Source organism: Macaca thibetana, chromosome 5, assembly GCF_024542745.1.
Source record: "Macaca thibetana thibetana isolate TM-01 chromosome 5, ASM2454274v1, whole genome shotgun sequence".
In the NCBI taxonomy this organism is placed as follows: Eukaryota; Metazoa; Chordata; class Mammalia; order Primates; family Cercopithecidae; genus Macaca; species Macaca thibetana.
Genome location: NC_065582.1, coordinates 128776934 through 128792886, shown reverse-complemented (window position 1 = coordinate 128792886; position 15953 = coordinate 128776934). Strand labels below are relative to the sequence as shown.

Here is a 15953-nt window from a genome sequence, read left to right as displayed (position 1 = left end):
AACTGAGAGACAACTACAAAAGGTGTAACATACACGTAATGGAAATACCAGAATGAAAAGAAAGAGAGAAAAGAAGAAAAGAAATTCTTGAGACAATAATGACTGAGAATCTCCCTAGATTACTGTCAGACACCAAACCACAGATCCAGGAAGCTCCAAGAACACAAAGCAAGATAAATACCAGAAAAACTACACCTAGGTATGTCAGTTTCAAACTACAGAAAACCAAAGATAAAGCCCAAAAGCCTGAAAGAAGCCAGATGGGAAAAACACGTCACCTATAGGGGAGCAAAGATGAGAATTACATCTGACTTCTCCTCAGAAACCATGCAAGCAAGAAGAGAGTGGAGTAAAAGATCGAAAGTGTTGAAAAAAAACAACAAACAAACAAACAAAAAACACCAACATAGATTCTGGATCCTGTGAAATTATTCTTCAAAAGTGATGAAAGAAGTAAAGTCTCTCAGGTAAACAAAAATTGAGGGAATTTGTTGCCAATAGACTTGCCTTGCAAGAAATATTAAAAATTATTTAGAGAAAAGGAAAAATGATATAGATCAGAAACTTAGATCTATGTAAAAAAAAAAGAAGAGCATCAGCGAAGGAATAAGTGAAGGTCAAATAAAATAAAAACTTCCCTTTCTTTATACAAATGTTGGCAATGAGAATAGAGAACTTGGCTACTAGTACATAGGTATATAACCACTCCCATAAGAAACAGCAATGATTACTCTGAAATTCCCCAGGGAAATGAGGAAGCAAAACTATGAAGTACACAGCACAAAGCACTTGTTAATTTGAATGCGATAAAAGGTCAGTCTAGATATATACATCATAAAAAATAGGGCAACTGTATTTATACATAGGAGAATGAGAATTCCCGAACAGAAATATTAATAGTACACCAAATCATGTGAGATATTCAAATAATGAGAATATTCATAACAATTTAGAGAAACTGGTTTAAACTTAACAGGCAGTTGGTTATGTTTCTTTATAAACAGATACAGCACAACATCAAAAAGACAGCTGTTAAAGCCTTGTCAGTGGAGGATCCTGCAATGAAAGATTCTGAATCACATTCTAACACAGTACTGAACTCACCTTGTGGCAAATAGAAACATCCCAGATAGCAACCCTCTGGCCAACTGGATGTCATATTCAGGCGTGGAATAAAAAGCCATTCTGCCCTGCTACTGCTGTTTCTGCTCCCCCCAGCACGGTAAAAGCCTTGCAACAACTACATGTGCCTCCAGTTGGACGGCCTGAACTGCCTTGAACTTGCCCAGCTCAGTGCAAGTGGGAGGGACTCTCCATGCCAGTCCCCTCTGTAAATTGGCCAATTAAAATTCAATTCCTGCTCTGTAAGAGGGAAGAAGAGAAGGTGACCCTTAATGACTCCCTAAGAAGAGCTGGCATCTTGGACAATAGCCTATAGCTTAGAAATGCTGGAATTCTATTCTGTGGGCAAGAGGAGGAGGGAAGCAAGGAAAATCATCTGATGATAGAATGCATCAAACTGAAATCAGGAAGTTTCCTTAAATGATCTTCTCTCCTAAACACATGCCCTCCTCCACATGCAAAAATGCACTGTCTACAAAAGCGCTAATTGCTTTAAGCCTCCCATAGTTAGGGAGTTGACTGAAGCAGTGGTTCTATAACAACATCTCACTGCATCTTCCTAAGGTGTACTGTCATGAAAACACTAAGTCAGCAGCACAGGGACAGAACTCACTGCCAAGGGATAGCACCAGCAGAACTAACCTTGCTGTTCAATTAAAAATGAATTAGAGGAGTCAGATTCTGAGCTTCTATTATCCATTCATCTTGATTTACTTTATGAAGCACATAGCATGGTGATCTGAGATCCCCATATAAGGGTAAATGCTTAATAATTACATCAGACTATTTTTATAATGACTTGCGGGGGAAGGTGAGGAAGGAATGAGAAGTTTATGGAGAAAAGCATCGGCTTGGAAAATCTTCAGTTTCAAGCTAGAACATTTTGTCTCCTTTACCGACTCATTGAGCTACCCTAGCCCAAGTCTTGATAGATTTACAGAGAAGTTTCTGCCAAGATAAGTTAGATCATAAGAATTCCTATTGACAGATAAGAGAGAATACAGGGATCTAAGCAGGAAAGGAAGGGTGGGATTGGATCTGTGAGAATATTAAGCCCTGGACCACTAAAAGTGTCTCTCTCTGTTTAACTTGGTTGTTTCACTGGCTCCTATATATACCTGGGAAATTAGCTTCTGTCTTTTCTTTTTTCTAATAGATAAGTGAGAAGATCCTTCCTGGCTATTTTCTCCACAATGAAGGAGCTATGAATATATATACCTGTTACTCACTAGACTTGAAAATAGCTCATGAGGTGACCCCAGCACTTTCCAATTCCAAAATCAGTATAGGCCTCTGTGACATGTCACAAATTAGAACTGCTCAATGCCCACCACCAACCTCCCACTTCAACATTTGTAAGACTCCTAAAAAGATGATGGCACATCATGGTCTGCTGTCTTATGTGTAAGGACAAGGCATCACTACCTCATCCTTTTCCACATTTCCAGACAGGACTTAGACCAGAGCCAGCTCAAAAGAGCTCTCAATGGACAAAACTAGATCCATTTGAGCAACAAAATAAATAACAGTAGTACTGAATTATAACCCACAGGATAAAATAAATATGAAAGAGTCCTTACTGACATGAAGGAATAATGAATAAATAAGTAGAGGAGAGAAACAGGCTTTATTTTTTTAAGAAGAATTCTAATTAATAAATGTAGAAAAAATGAAAGAAATAAAGAATCAAATTTAGAACATTACGGTAATAGTTGTCACAGGCAACACTGATAGATGCCAAGATCAGCAAAGAAAGTTTGAGGAGAAACAGGATATTTACATAGCCTGAAAATTATCTTTCCAAGGTTATTTATTAATTACAAAGGGACAAATAGTAACTTTAAAGTGGAAAAACCTGGCCAACTTCACCATAACCAAGTAATCAAGGTTAACCATCACCAGTAATGAAACATATTGACATCATGTAACCTCGATATGAGACAGAAGAAAACAACGTAACTTCTGTGGTATTGTCAAAAGCCATAACCTCAATGTAACCAGGAGGACACATCAGACACACCCAAATAGTAAGCATTCTACAAAATAACTGGCTAGAGCTCTTCAAAAGTGTCAAGGTCATAAAAGCCAAGGAAAGACTGAGGAAATGTCACCGATCAGAGGAGACTAAGGGAACACAATGTGGGATCCTAGAACAGAAACAGGACATTCATGGGAAAGAATGGTGAGATCTGAGTAAAGTTTATAGTTTATATAAAGTTAAGTCTGTAGCTAATAGTATTACACCAGGGCTGATTTCTTAGTTTTGATATTTGTACTATGGTTATAAAGGGTGTTAACATTAGAGAAAGCTGGGTGACAGGTATACAGGAAATTTCTGTACTATTTTTACAACTTTTCTGTGAGTCTATAATGATTTCAAAACAAAAAGTAAAAAGCAAAACAAACAGGATGTAGGATCTGAGTATAACTGGATGAGAACGACTCCAATTTCCTAGGTTAGTCCCATGTCAGTAACAGTTGGATTGCAGAGAGACTTCCAGGGGACAGGAAAATTAGGAAGTACACTAACATAGGGCGTACAATTTACAGTCATGTGCCACATAATGACGTTTCAGCCAACAGTGGAGTGCACATTATGACAGTGGTTCCGTAAGATTATAATGGAGCTGAAAAATTCCTGTCACCTAGTGAAGCTGTAGCCATCACGCACGTGGTTTCGATGCTGGTATAAACAAATCTACTCCACTGCTAGTCATCTAAAAGTACAGTACATATAATCATGTACAGTATATAATAGTTTATAATAAATGTGTGTTACTGGCTTATGTATTTACTATATTATACTTTCAATCATTATTTTAGTCTGTATTCCAACTTATTAAAAAAAGAAGCTAACTGTGAAATAGCCTCTGGCAGGTTCTACAGGAGGTGTTCCTGAATAAGGCAGTGTTATCCCAGGAGAGTTCAGCTCCATGCACTGCCCCTGCAGATGTTCCAGAAGGACAAGACATAAAGGTAGAAGCCAGTGGTATTGATGATCCTGCTCTGTTCGGCCTAGGCTAGGGTGTGTGTTTGTGTCTCAGTTTTTAACAAAAATGTTTAAAAAAAAAAAAAAAAAATTCAAGGATTTTAGGATAAGGAGAGAAAAAAGAAAATATTTGTATAGCTATACAATGTGTCTGTGTTTTAAACTAAGTGTTAATACAAAAGAGTCAAATATTTTTAAAAGTTTATAAAGTTACAGTAAGCTAACATTAATTATTGAAGAAAAAATTTTGAATAAATTTGGCATAGCCTCAGTGTACAGTAAGCAGTGCAGAGTACCGGCTTTCACGTTCACTCACCATCACTCGCTGACTCACCCAGAGCAACTGCCAGTCCTGCAGGCTCCCTTCATGGTGAGTGCCCTATGTAGGTATATCCTTTTTATCTTTTATATCGTATTTCTGTCTGTTTAGACATGCAAATCCTTACCATTGTGTGACAATTGCCTACAGAATTCAGTACAGCAACATGCTGTCCAGGTTCATAGTCTAAGAGCTACACCATAGTCTAGGCTATACCATATAGCCCAGGTGTGTAGGTCACACCATCTAGGTTTGTGTAAGCACACTCTAGTATGTTCAGCAACAATAAAATCACCTAATGACACATTGCACAGAATGTATCCCTGTCATTAGGCAATACATGACTGTATTTGTGGAGATATGACATATACGTGTAAAATTCTTAGTGTATGAAGAGTAAAAATTCCAGCCAAGAGCAGGAGTGATGTCTGTAACATCTAGCTCATGACTTTTTACAAAGGAAATTGCTTGTTGCTTATGTTCTCCATACAAACATGGCACCATTGGCCAGCTGTGACCACACTGATGAGAACAACCCCAGCTTGTTATAAAGATGATTTCTTTATGTTTAGAATACTAAGTATATTAAGTAGGTATACATTTGTTTGTTCCACTTAACTTTCAGGGATTGTTTTATAAAATATTTTAATTGTTTCTAGCTCAAACCCAGGTCTATGTGATTCTATTGCTGATATTCTTAACCCCCAGTCAGTTTCTGTGATTCCTGCCTTCCCTGTCCTAATGCCCTACAGATATCCCCAAGTGCCTTCATATCAGAAACTCCGCAGTCACTCTTTAGTTTTTCTCTCCCTTATCCTACTCTCGTCTGCTATTTATTCTGCCTCCCTAGATTTATCTTAAATCTATCTCATCTCTTGTCCCATCACCATCGATTTCGTTCAGGTCTTGATCATTTTCCTTCCAGGCTGGAGCAGAAACTCCCTAACTACTATTTTCTGGCCTTGAGGACTTTGGCACTGACATTATATTAGCCTATCGGGCCCTGTGGACACCTCCTTGTTAAAGAGAAAATTTTGATTCTCTATTTTAAAGATCCTAGGAGGCTAAAGGAAACAGTGATAACCTTGGAGTTTCTGCTTCTTAGGATGTCTCTGGGAGCAGCCTTGCTGGCTGGATCTCTTGAGTCAGAGGTCTTGGCAAATCTCACCCTATTCTTGGCCTGACTCTCAGACACCAGCCAGTTGGCCTCCCTAGACCTTCGGTATGTTTAAACTTCTTTTGAATCTTTTTTTTTTTTTCAAATATAATCTAACAAAGAACCTTAAACACCCCAATACAAGTGTTGTTTTATTATATAAAATTAAGAAATTCTTTTATGTATATTTGTGTATTACTGAACATAGTCTAAATATACAAATCTGGATTTGTATAAATCCAAATTATAATGTTTGTTTGAAGCTCTGTCTCTCAGGCTAGAGTGCAGTGACTCAATCATGGCTCACTAGCCTCGACCTCCTGGGTTCAAGTGATCTCCCACCTTAGCCTCCAGAGTACTTGGGACCACAGGTGTGTGCTACTATGCCCAGCTAATTTTTATATTTTTTGTAGAGACAGGGTTTTGCCATTTTGCCCAGGCTGGTCTTGAATCTCTGGGCTTATAGTCATGAGCCACTGAGCCCAGCCTACTTATTTATAATGCAAGTCGATATGTCTATGTGAAAGAACTTCCTAAACTGAAACCAGGATAACTGGTTACTATGATAACATTTGTTGCACTCATGACATAGTAGGCACAGCCCTAGTGCTTGACATGTATCGGCTCTTTCAGTCCTTTCAGCATCCCTAGGAAGCAGATCAGTTATTAAACTTATTTTACAGTTGGAAGTAGAGAGAGCTTCTATAACATGCCTGAGGGTTTATGGTAAGTGACAGAATCTAGGCTTGAATTTTAGGTAGTCTGACACTGCACAAGCCCCATCTTACTCCCCATATTATACTGCCTTTCATGATATCACACAGACTTCTGTGATAATCATGAGAATGATGAGGATAATTATATCCACACAGCATTATACCACCACCTAACATCTATTTTTTGTTCTCTCTGAGTGGGCTTTGTGCTGAGTGCTTTGAATACCGTATCTTGTTGAATCCTATAGTTATCCTACGAAGTAGGCACTGTTGTGCTGATGCTGAGGCAATAGTGTAGTGGCTGCATTTGAATCCACTGCCTCCTAGCTGAATGCTATTCTATAAGTGCAAACTTCACAGGGCTGGTGTGAGAATTTAATGAGATAGCCCATGCGAAGCCAGGACACCTAGCACATGGGAAGCACTCAGGTTCATTCACTCTCAAAATCTGACCCACATGGGTAAGTAGCTACAAATCTTTGTTAGGCTTACATTGGAATCTTGGGACATTCCTCCGAGAAGTTTTAAATGTAGATCAGTTCAAAGATGAATTAGTCTTGCTGTACAAGTTGGCACACTGATCATTTCTAAAGTGTAAAACATCAGCGTATCACTTTTAATGTTTTAAATTGTAGTTTTAAAAATAATTATAAATGTATTTTTGAAGTGATATTTGAATCAAACTATTCTGGGGACCCTGGGATGACCTCCCAGGAACTTTACAGTTCTTTAGAACCTTGTGCGTAAACTACCATTAATAAGATCAGTATCCTTCTAAACTCTCAGCTTCTATCTCGCCTCCTTGTTCTGCCTCTTACCTCTGTCTCTCAACAGCCTGTACCCTGACCATCCTTGCCCCCAGCTGCTCTCCCAGCAGCTGAGTGGCTTTTTGGACCGAGTTCTTTTTCTGAAATGCCAGCACTGACCTCCGTGCCTCTTACCTGTGCTTCAGCCGAAGTTTAACCCCTCCTGACCACGCTGCTTTCCTGTGCTGGGGGCCAGAGGAGAGGTGTTCTGGGCTGATGAAGTTAGAGGCACTAGTATCTGCATGGCCTGGGTCTGCACACACATCTCTGTCAAAAATAGGAAAATAAGAAGCTGAGCATGATGGTGTTCATGGACAAGAGCACAAATGAATCTTGAAAACCAAAACAGCACATGAAAATGAACCCTTGGAGCCAGAGCAAAGCAGCACAGCTAAGTGCAGGGTTCTAAGCCTGCACCTAACAAAGTTCTCTGCCCTATGAAGGCGAATCCACTACTGAGTGTCGAATCTTCCTTTTTTATCTATGTTCCTGTGAAGCAATAAAGCATATTTCCCAATCTCAGAAAACTCAGATTTTCTAAGCAAAAAGGCAGAAAGTTATATTAACTGTTATAAAGACAAACTCCCCCGTAATTTGGTTTCGGTAATAAGGGAAAAACTGGATTCACTGAAGAAAATTGTCAAATGAGGTGGTTTGAAACCAAGCCTCTGCCACCTCGCTTCTCAAGTTCACTTTAAGGAGCGGGATTTCCAAGTGTAACAGGCCTTGCTCTGTTCAGTGGGTGGCAGCTCAGAAGCACATGCCAACTCTTGAGCTTGAGCTATTTCAGATTGTTTAGATTCCACTGCACTGGGAGGCAAGCCTTTTGTGTGTCCATTTAGATCCACCCTCCCATCCCCAGCCCCTAACACATTCCCATAACTCTCTTCCTCCATACTCCCAGGGAGTCAGAGAAAAATTTTAAGCCCTACATGGCCAATGTGTTCCGCCATGGGAACAGACACATTTCTTCTCCTTAGGACAGTGACAGGTCATGCATTTCTAAGCATCCTGACTGTACTCTTGATGTCTCATCACACTGTCCCCTGCATCAGGCTTTGAAGTTTTGTCATCATCTCTGTTTGTGGGGAACCAGTGGTTTATTTTCAATTTCTGTCTGCAAGGATTTTTCTAAGCCTCTGAGATCCGACTGGTGGGCCCATAAACAGGAATCTGGAGAGGGTACAAATGAGGCCGTGCCTCCTCTGCACAGGCCCTGGCTGAGAGGGGATGGGATTACTGAACAGCTGTTAAGAATAAGCCCCGTCCATCTGGCCTTCTATTTCCTGGAACACAGAACGGAAGTGAAAGAGCTTTCTTTCCTAAATCCTAAGGCAAATGAAAGGATTTCTTTTTATTCTGCAGCATGGGGGAGATGGCCAGGAGGCCAACAGGGAGTTTCCATTTCTAAGCTCAAGTTTTCACGTTTACCTTCGTTATATCTAAGCACCACCACCTCCTTCTGTACATTACTTTTCTCACCAAATTTAGGATTCTTGGCTTTGGATATATTCGATACAGTGCTAGACTTGAAGTTTGAAAACTGGTTGAGGTTAAGTCAATAATGAACTGAATACATTGGTCAAGTAAATTCTGAGTCTCAGGCTCGTCATCCATTGTAAAGTGAAACCAAGAGGCAGTGTACCACGGTTAGGAGCATGGCTCTGGAGTCTGAGTCCTGGCTCTACCCACTGAGCAGCTCTGTGACTCTGTTTTCTCTGTGCCTGTTCTGCCATCTACATAATGCATGCACAGGAACAATCAGTGACTAGAAAGTGGATTGAAAGATACCTCACCACCCAATACCTGACAGTAGAGATTACATGAGTGTAAACAGCACCCTCCAAGACCACCCACTGGTACAACCAGCAGAGGGACTTTTCCATTCCAGGACCCATTTAGACCCTAACTTTGTTTGCTGGGGGAAAACAATCAAGACCAGGCCTGAGCTTTCATAAAACCTTTGTAGTATTTAATAACTTCCTCATTTTTTGACTCCATCTTTTTTTTTTTTTTTTTTTTTTTTTTTTTTTTTTTTTTGCACAATGTCTTGGGCACCAGAGACTGAGCTCTTTTCTCTTTCCTTTCCAATTCTCCTTCCTGGGAGATGCCTAGAGACAGAAGTCTAGAACTGGTGGCTGTCACAGTGAAGGGCTGGCAGGAAGAGCAGGCAGACCAGAAAGGGAAGGAAGCATGAGGAACATAAAATCATTCCATCAATTTAAGCATTTTCAATGCATGATTCCTTTCTACCCTAGAAAAGCAGAGACCAGTACCCCAGCACTGCCCCCAAAACCATGTTGTCCTACTACTTGTCACCTCTAAAGGACCAGTGGAAATTAGCAATTGGGTGTGAGAATCCTGAAACCCATTTTGATTGTTGTTAATCCCAACCCCCAGGCTAACCTTTGCCCCTCCTAATCTTCTGCCCTCCTGCCCTGGATGGGTTGGCTCTGGATGCCAGAAAAAGCCTGGGCACCTGGGTGAGCTGTCTGGATGCACCACACAAACTAGAAATCAGGTTGGAGAGAGTAAGTGCTAGAATCACCAGCACACCAAGCACACCTTTCCTCCCTTCAACTCTTTCTGGAATAATTTGGGCAACAAACACACATTTTAAAAATTCATATATTCAGGCCAGGCATGGTAGCTCATGCCTGTAATCCCAGCACTTTGGGAGGCCGAGGTAGGTGGATCACAAGGTCAGGAGATTGAGACCATCCTGGCTAACATGGTGACACCCCATCTCTACTAAAAATACAAAAAATTAGTCGGGCGTGGTGGCATGCACCTGTGGTCCCAGCTACTCAGGAGGCTGAGGCAGGAGAATGGCGTGAACCCAGGAGGTGGAGCTTCCAGTGAGCCAGATTGCGCCACTGCACTCCAGCCTGGGAGACAGAGCGAGAGTCCGTCTCAACAACAACAACAAAATTCATGTATTCAAAAAACAAAACAAAACAAAACAAAAAACCCATAGTGAACCTAGGTAGAAAATAGTCCTGGCATGAGTGTTGGGAAGCCTGTCATCCCAGAAACCAGGGCCCTGGAATTGTTTCTTTGCCCTTCCTTCCTTCTGCCTTACCTGTACATTGTACACCTTACTTGTACATTGAACTCCTGCTGTCTCTAGAATGCACATTTTCTTACCCACCTCAGTTTACTACATTAACAGCCTCAAAACAGACTGCCATAGACAAAGTCGGCAATGTGCTCTGACCTCATCAGGCAATGGTGCCCCACTGGTGCTCCAATGGTCATACATGACTCAGGCAGATTATTCCAAGTGTTTCTTTAAAATAAAAATAAAAAAAAAATGTGCTTTCCCATGTGCCAGATATTCCCATAACTTTTTTTTATGAAGGAAAGAATGAATGAGGGTTTAAGTCCCATTTTACAGATTGACAACCTGAGATACAGAGAAGTTATGTAAATTTGCTCAAACCACACATGGAATCATGTTCCTTTGGGACTGTCAACCACTCAGTCTCCTTCCTTTCAGTTTAGCAGGTTTTAAAAATGTTCAATTTATGCCACAAATTGTGTAGGCTTTAGATTTACTAACCCAGATTTGGTAGGGCATGGTGATGGTAGAATCATTAACTAAACATATTACCAAATGAGGTCATTTTTACTTAAAAGATACTAAAAGGTACAATGTCTCACTTAAAGATAACCAACGATACATTGTAGAAGCCTGGAAATCAATGAATCCAGTTCAAGTGAAAGATACTGGGACAAACTATATGCTCTCCAGGCCTATGGGGCTACTTCCAGGTCCCTAAAGGTACCATCCTCTCCTGGCTTATCCACACTCATCCTTCATGTTTCAATTTCGACATCATTTCCTCTACCCAGAGGAACTGTGGAAGTCGGGGTGAGGTGGCCCCTTGTGTACTAGCAGTACAGCACACTGGCTATCGATGTGCACCTCAAAATGCAATTCACACTGGCTGCTAGTTGCCAGCTTGCTGGTCTCTCTCTTCCACAGGTCAACAAAGATAAACCGGCTCAGCTTAGTGTCCAGCACAGAGAGTTGCTCAACAAATATTTGTTGAATGACTAAAGTACAGATGACCCTTGAACAACAGGAGTTTGAACTACATGGGTCCTCTTATATGCAGATTTTTTTTTCAAACAACTGTATCCACCTCTCCCATCTTCCCTTCCACCTCTTCTTCCATCTCTGCCACCCAAGACAGCAAGACCAACCCATCCTCTTACTCCTCCTCAGCCTACTCAACATGAAGACAGTGAGAATGAAGACCTTTGTGATGATCCATTTTTGATTAAAGAATAAATGTATTTTCTCTTCCTTATGATTTTCTTAGTATAATAACATTCTTTTCAGCTGGGCACAGTGGCTCATGCTGTAATCCCAGCACTTTGGGAGGCCAAGGCAGGTGGATCACGAGTTCAAGAGATCGAGACCAGCCTGGTCAACATGGTGAAACCCCATCTCTACTAAAGATACAAAAATTAGCTGGGTGTGGTGGTACATGCCTGTAATCCCAGCTACTTGGGAGGCTAAGGTAGGAGAATCACTTGAACCTGGGAGGCGGAGGTTGCAGTGAGCTGAGATGGCGCTATTGCACTCCAGCCTGGCAACAGAGGGAGACTCCATCTCAAAAATAAACTACAAAAAACAAAACAAAACAAAAAATTCTTTTCTCTAGCATACTTTGTTGAAAGAATATAGTACATAATACATATGACATACAAAATATGTTAATCAACACACAAAATATGTTAATCAACTGTAAGGCTTCCAGTCAACAGTAGGCTATTGGTAGTTAGGTTTTAGGGTAGTCAAGAGTTGTAAATGGATTTTTTACTCTAGGGGGTCAGCATCCCCAACCCCCGTGTTGTTCAAGGGTCAACTGTACTGCTAAATGTGCCACAGATCTGCAGCCTTTCTTCCCTCCTATCTCCTTTTAACTCACAAGTTAACTTGTTGGCAAAACTAACAAGACATTTCTTGGAGTTGTTTTATGTTTATGTTTCTTGCTGTTCTCCAGTATCTGTATCTCAATATTATGAGTGATGAGCTAGGAATCAAAGCTGACCTGAGAAAGTTTAGCAGAGGCTAAAAAAACTATACTGCAGTATGATCTTTCTTCTTCCAGACAGTTAAACAAGAAAGCCAGGCCAGCCACCCACATATTTCTTCTACTTCCCATGATGAGGACATTCATATTTGCTCTGCCTGCCACCCAGTATTCATAACTCCAGAATATATACTGACTGCTTTCTTATTTGCTTTTTGTTTCATTTCATTTTTGAGACAGGGTCTTGCTCTGTCACCCAGGCTGGAGTGCAATGGCACAATCTTGGCTCGACCTCCCAGGCTCAAGTGATCCTCCCACCTCAGCCTCCCAAGTATCTGGGATCACAGGCATGCACCACCATGTCAGGCTGATTTTTAATGGTTGTTTTTTTTTTTTTTTTTTTTTTTTTTTGGTAGAGACAGAGTCTCACTACATTGCCTGAGCTGGTCTTAAACTCCTGAGGTCAAGTGATCCACCCACCTTGGCCTCCCAAAGTGTTGGGATTACAGGCATGAGTCACCATGCCCAACCTATTTGGTATTTTAATAGTACCCATTAACTGCTTTCTGAACTGAGTTTCAGCCAATACAAGAAGAAAGGTTTCCAGATCATTCAGTTCCTTAGGGCTCTCTTGAACACTGTACTAATTAGGGAAGGCTGGGGAAACTGGAGTAAAAGACAAGGAACTGAGCCAGCAGTCATGGTCTCTCCAGGTCCCTTTGCTTCCTGGTTTCTATTGAGTTTGCATTTTTCTATTTTATCCTTAAAGGGGAGGGTGAGATGGAGGAATCATGTCTCCTTGGCACGGGCTGTTACAACCTTAGGGAAGTGCTTGGTTTTGTCTGTTAGAATCAGCCATTTCCTCCTTTTTTGTTATGTTCCATCCAGGAGGGAATGCTTCCTCACTGGCCACCCACTTCCACTTCTGTCTCCTCCAATCCAGTGTCTACCCAGCAGCCAGTACCACCTTTCAAAAAGTGTAAATGGATGATGTCATTCCCTGATGAAATCCTGTAGCTTTCCTATGCATTTTGGATAAAATCCAGGTTCCCCTACTTGGCCTGCGAGGTCTCAGGTGACGTGGCTCCTGCCCCTCCTTCAACCCTTCCCCTTACTGCATCCTGACCTCACTGGCCTTCCTTAGGTTCCCCAAACTTGCCAAGCTCTTTGCTTTTTGCACATGCTGTTCTCTAAGCCTGGAATATTCTTCCCAATTCATTACTTGGCTGACCACTCCTTAGTTTCTGCTCCCAACTGGAATATCACCTCCTCAGAGACTGCCTTATCTAATGCAAATACTCTTTCCTGGCACCCGATCTTTCCCTTTACTGCACTTATAACCACATGAAATTGTTCACTTGTGCATTGTCTGCTTCATCGTTAAGACATAAGCTCAGCCAGGTCAGGGTCCACCTCTGGCTTTTCTTCAGCCTTGTTTTTTGACACTTCTACACACCCAAGGCCTAGCACAGTGAGTGGCTCATGGTAGGCACACAATGCATATTTGCTGAATGAATCATAGGAAACTGTAAAGGAAATAATTGTAATGCATCCGAAACAAAGTTCTATGTCATTAAATCCTTAAGGGCATTAAACTGTTCATAATATCCATTTTGGGAAATGTGGGATCTTCTTTTCTTCCAGTTACTTTCTAGATCAGTCTCTGAGTTGATTTCTTCCTGAAAATAGAATCTGGCCCTAACTTTTGATCCTTCTCATTAGTGGCAGGCTTTCTTGGGGCAGACAAGAAAAGTTGGGAGTTGGGAGACTGTGGCCGAGCCCCTTCGACAAACAGCTGGTATGGCTCAGTGCAATTTTGTTGCCTTATGTTTGGAGGCAATCAGAATGCTTTTTGTGATTAAGTAGACAGGATGCATTTATACAGGGCTAAGTTTGTCCTCAGAATCCTTTAGAGAAATTCCTTTTGATTTATGCTGGGTGTGTACACTCATTTATGTGGCAATTTGTCTTACTTAAAGCCATGTTCTTGGTTTTCAAGTTTTTCTTCTACTCTGTGTCCTTCATCCATGAATTGAGCCTTACTATTGGATCTCTATCCTGTCATCCCCCTTCTCTTGGGTTCGCAGGTCTCTAATGTCATAGTTGTAGGTTTCTCAGCACTTTTTCTCTTGAGTCTCCAGGAGGCTGAAGGCTGAAAAGACCTTAGATTAGAGGCTTTTTCAGTGTCTGACGATTTTAAGAAGTGATGCCCTCAGGCACAGATTTCTGTTCTTAGCCAAACATAGGTGCTCTTCATTTTCTGATGACTGACCATTGATCAGCCATTTCACAGACATTTCTCAATGAATTGCCCTTTCTTTTAAAGGCCCCCTTGTTCCTGTTACTGACCTTTCGTAACCTACACATTTAAGTCTTAACCTTCTGGGTCTTGTCCTTTCATTACTCATCTTTTTTTGCTTTTTAAGTCATTATTTACCATCTAGGAAGCTCCCTCTGCATGCCCTCAGGCCTGTATCCTATCTAGTGTTTTAGTCATAGGCATGACATTCATTTGTACTTAAAGCCTCCTCCTGTCTTTCTGCTCACCTACCCTGGTCTGCAGCTGGTTTTATTACAGGAGGGCCATACATAACCCTTCAGCTCTGCAGAGATGCACTTTGTATGTCTCAAACCTCTGTCCATTTGTACCTCCTGCTCTGGCTGCTGCTTTTTTTCACTTGATTTCCCCCTGAAACTTGCCAAACAAATCCAGGTGTTCAATATACCCCAGTAACATTCAGCATGTTTTTTACTCTTTCTGAAACCGTAAGCTTGATTATCTCTAGATCTTAGCCAATGACCTCTATGTCAACCTTGCAGAAAGACGAGGAAAGGGTGGATAGGAGAAAAAGCCAAATGACCTGCCAAATCTTTTAACCTATCTAATAAATATTAATCTGCTTCAGTTTACTGCTGACATCAGTCTCTCTACCCATGGAGCCCTTTGACACAGCTAGTAGCCCAGGACAAGTGCATAAGAAAACCAAGGGCTCTCACAAGGGCTTTACAGCTGAACAGATGATATCTTCATGGAAGCGGTGTGCCCCTAGCTACAAGCACGCAGAGCCTAGATCTTAAGACAACTCCGACAAGCAGCAGGCTGCGTAATGTATATGGATGATGTGGATTCCGGAGCCAGCAGCTTGGGGTGCTGTTCTGGCTCTGTCACCTAGAAAGGTGTTTGACTTTGAGCAGGTCCCTTAACCTCTTGTGCCTGTTTCCTTCTCTATAAAATAAGAATACTAATAGCACCTTCATCAAAGGGTAGATGTGAGGCTTGAATGAATTAATATGTATAAAGCAATCAGAACAGTGCCTGGCAGTAATTATTACATTTTTACCCGTAGAACTGAAACTTACATTTACTGGGCACATGGTATGTACCAGATTATTCGTGCTTTAAAAACACTAATTCAGTTAATCTTCTTTTCATTTGAGGCAATATTCATCTTTATTTTACAGAAGAAAAGAAAAATTAAATTAAAAAGTAGAAAGAGCTATGGCTAAAGGCCTCACCCTCTCCACTACCTACCCCATTAGATTCCTTTTAGGATTACTGGGTTTTATATACTTTGATAGGCATCAACCACATATCAAACCATGTATGCCTGTCATTTTTCCACATCACTCTTTTGTTATTCATATGAGATAAAATATATGCATAAAAACAAAACACCAGCAAGTATTCCACAATGTTACTACTGGGTGACAGGATTATGGGTACTATTTTTCTTCTCTTTTTTTCTACGTCTTGCAAATTGTTTACAATTAATGTTTATTATTTTAATTATCAGAAAAAG

At 41.0% G+C, this 15953-nt stretch overlaps 1 protein-coding gene across 9 annotated transcripts in view; it reads right to left on the bottom strand.

Annotated features, from left to right (window-relative positions):
* The window catches only part of SHROOM3 (shroom family member 3), a 350091-nt gene that overhangs the window by 61569 nt on the left and 272569 nt on the right, over nt 1-15953 (bottom strand). For 6 of the 9 annotated variants that reach the window (XM_050790811.1, XM_050790812.1, XM_050790813.1 and 3 more), the window contains one exon: nt 7244-7375. The exons of 1 other annotated variant lie outside the window; for it this stretch is intronic. In XM_050790811.1, coding sequence (XP_050646768.1) covers nt 7244-7375 — 132 coding nt within the window. Of the gene's footprint in view, nt 1-1104; nt 2587-7243; nt 7376-15953 lie in introns of those variants that run through there. 2 more of the 9 variants (XM_050790815.1, XM_050790819.1) reach the window with 2 other exon arrangements.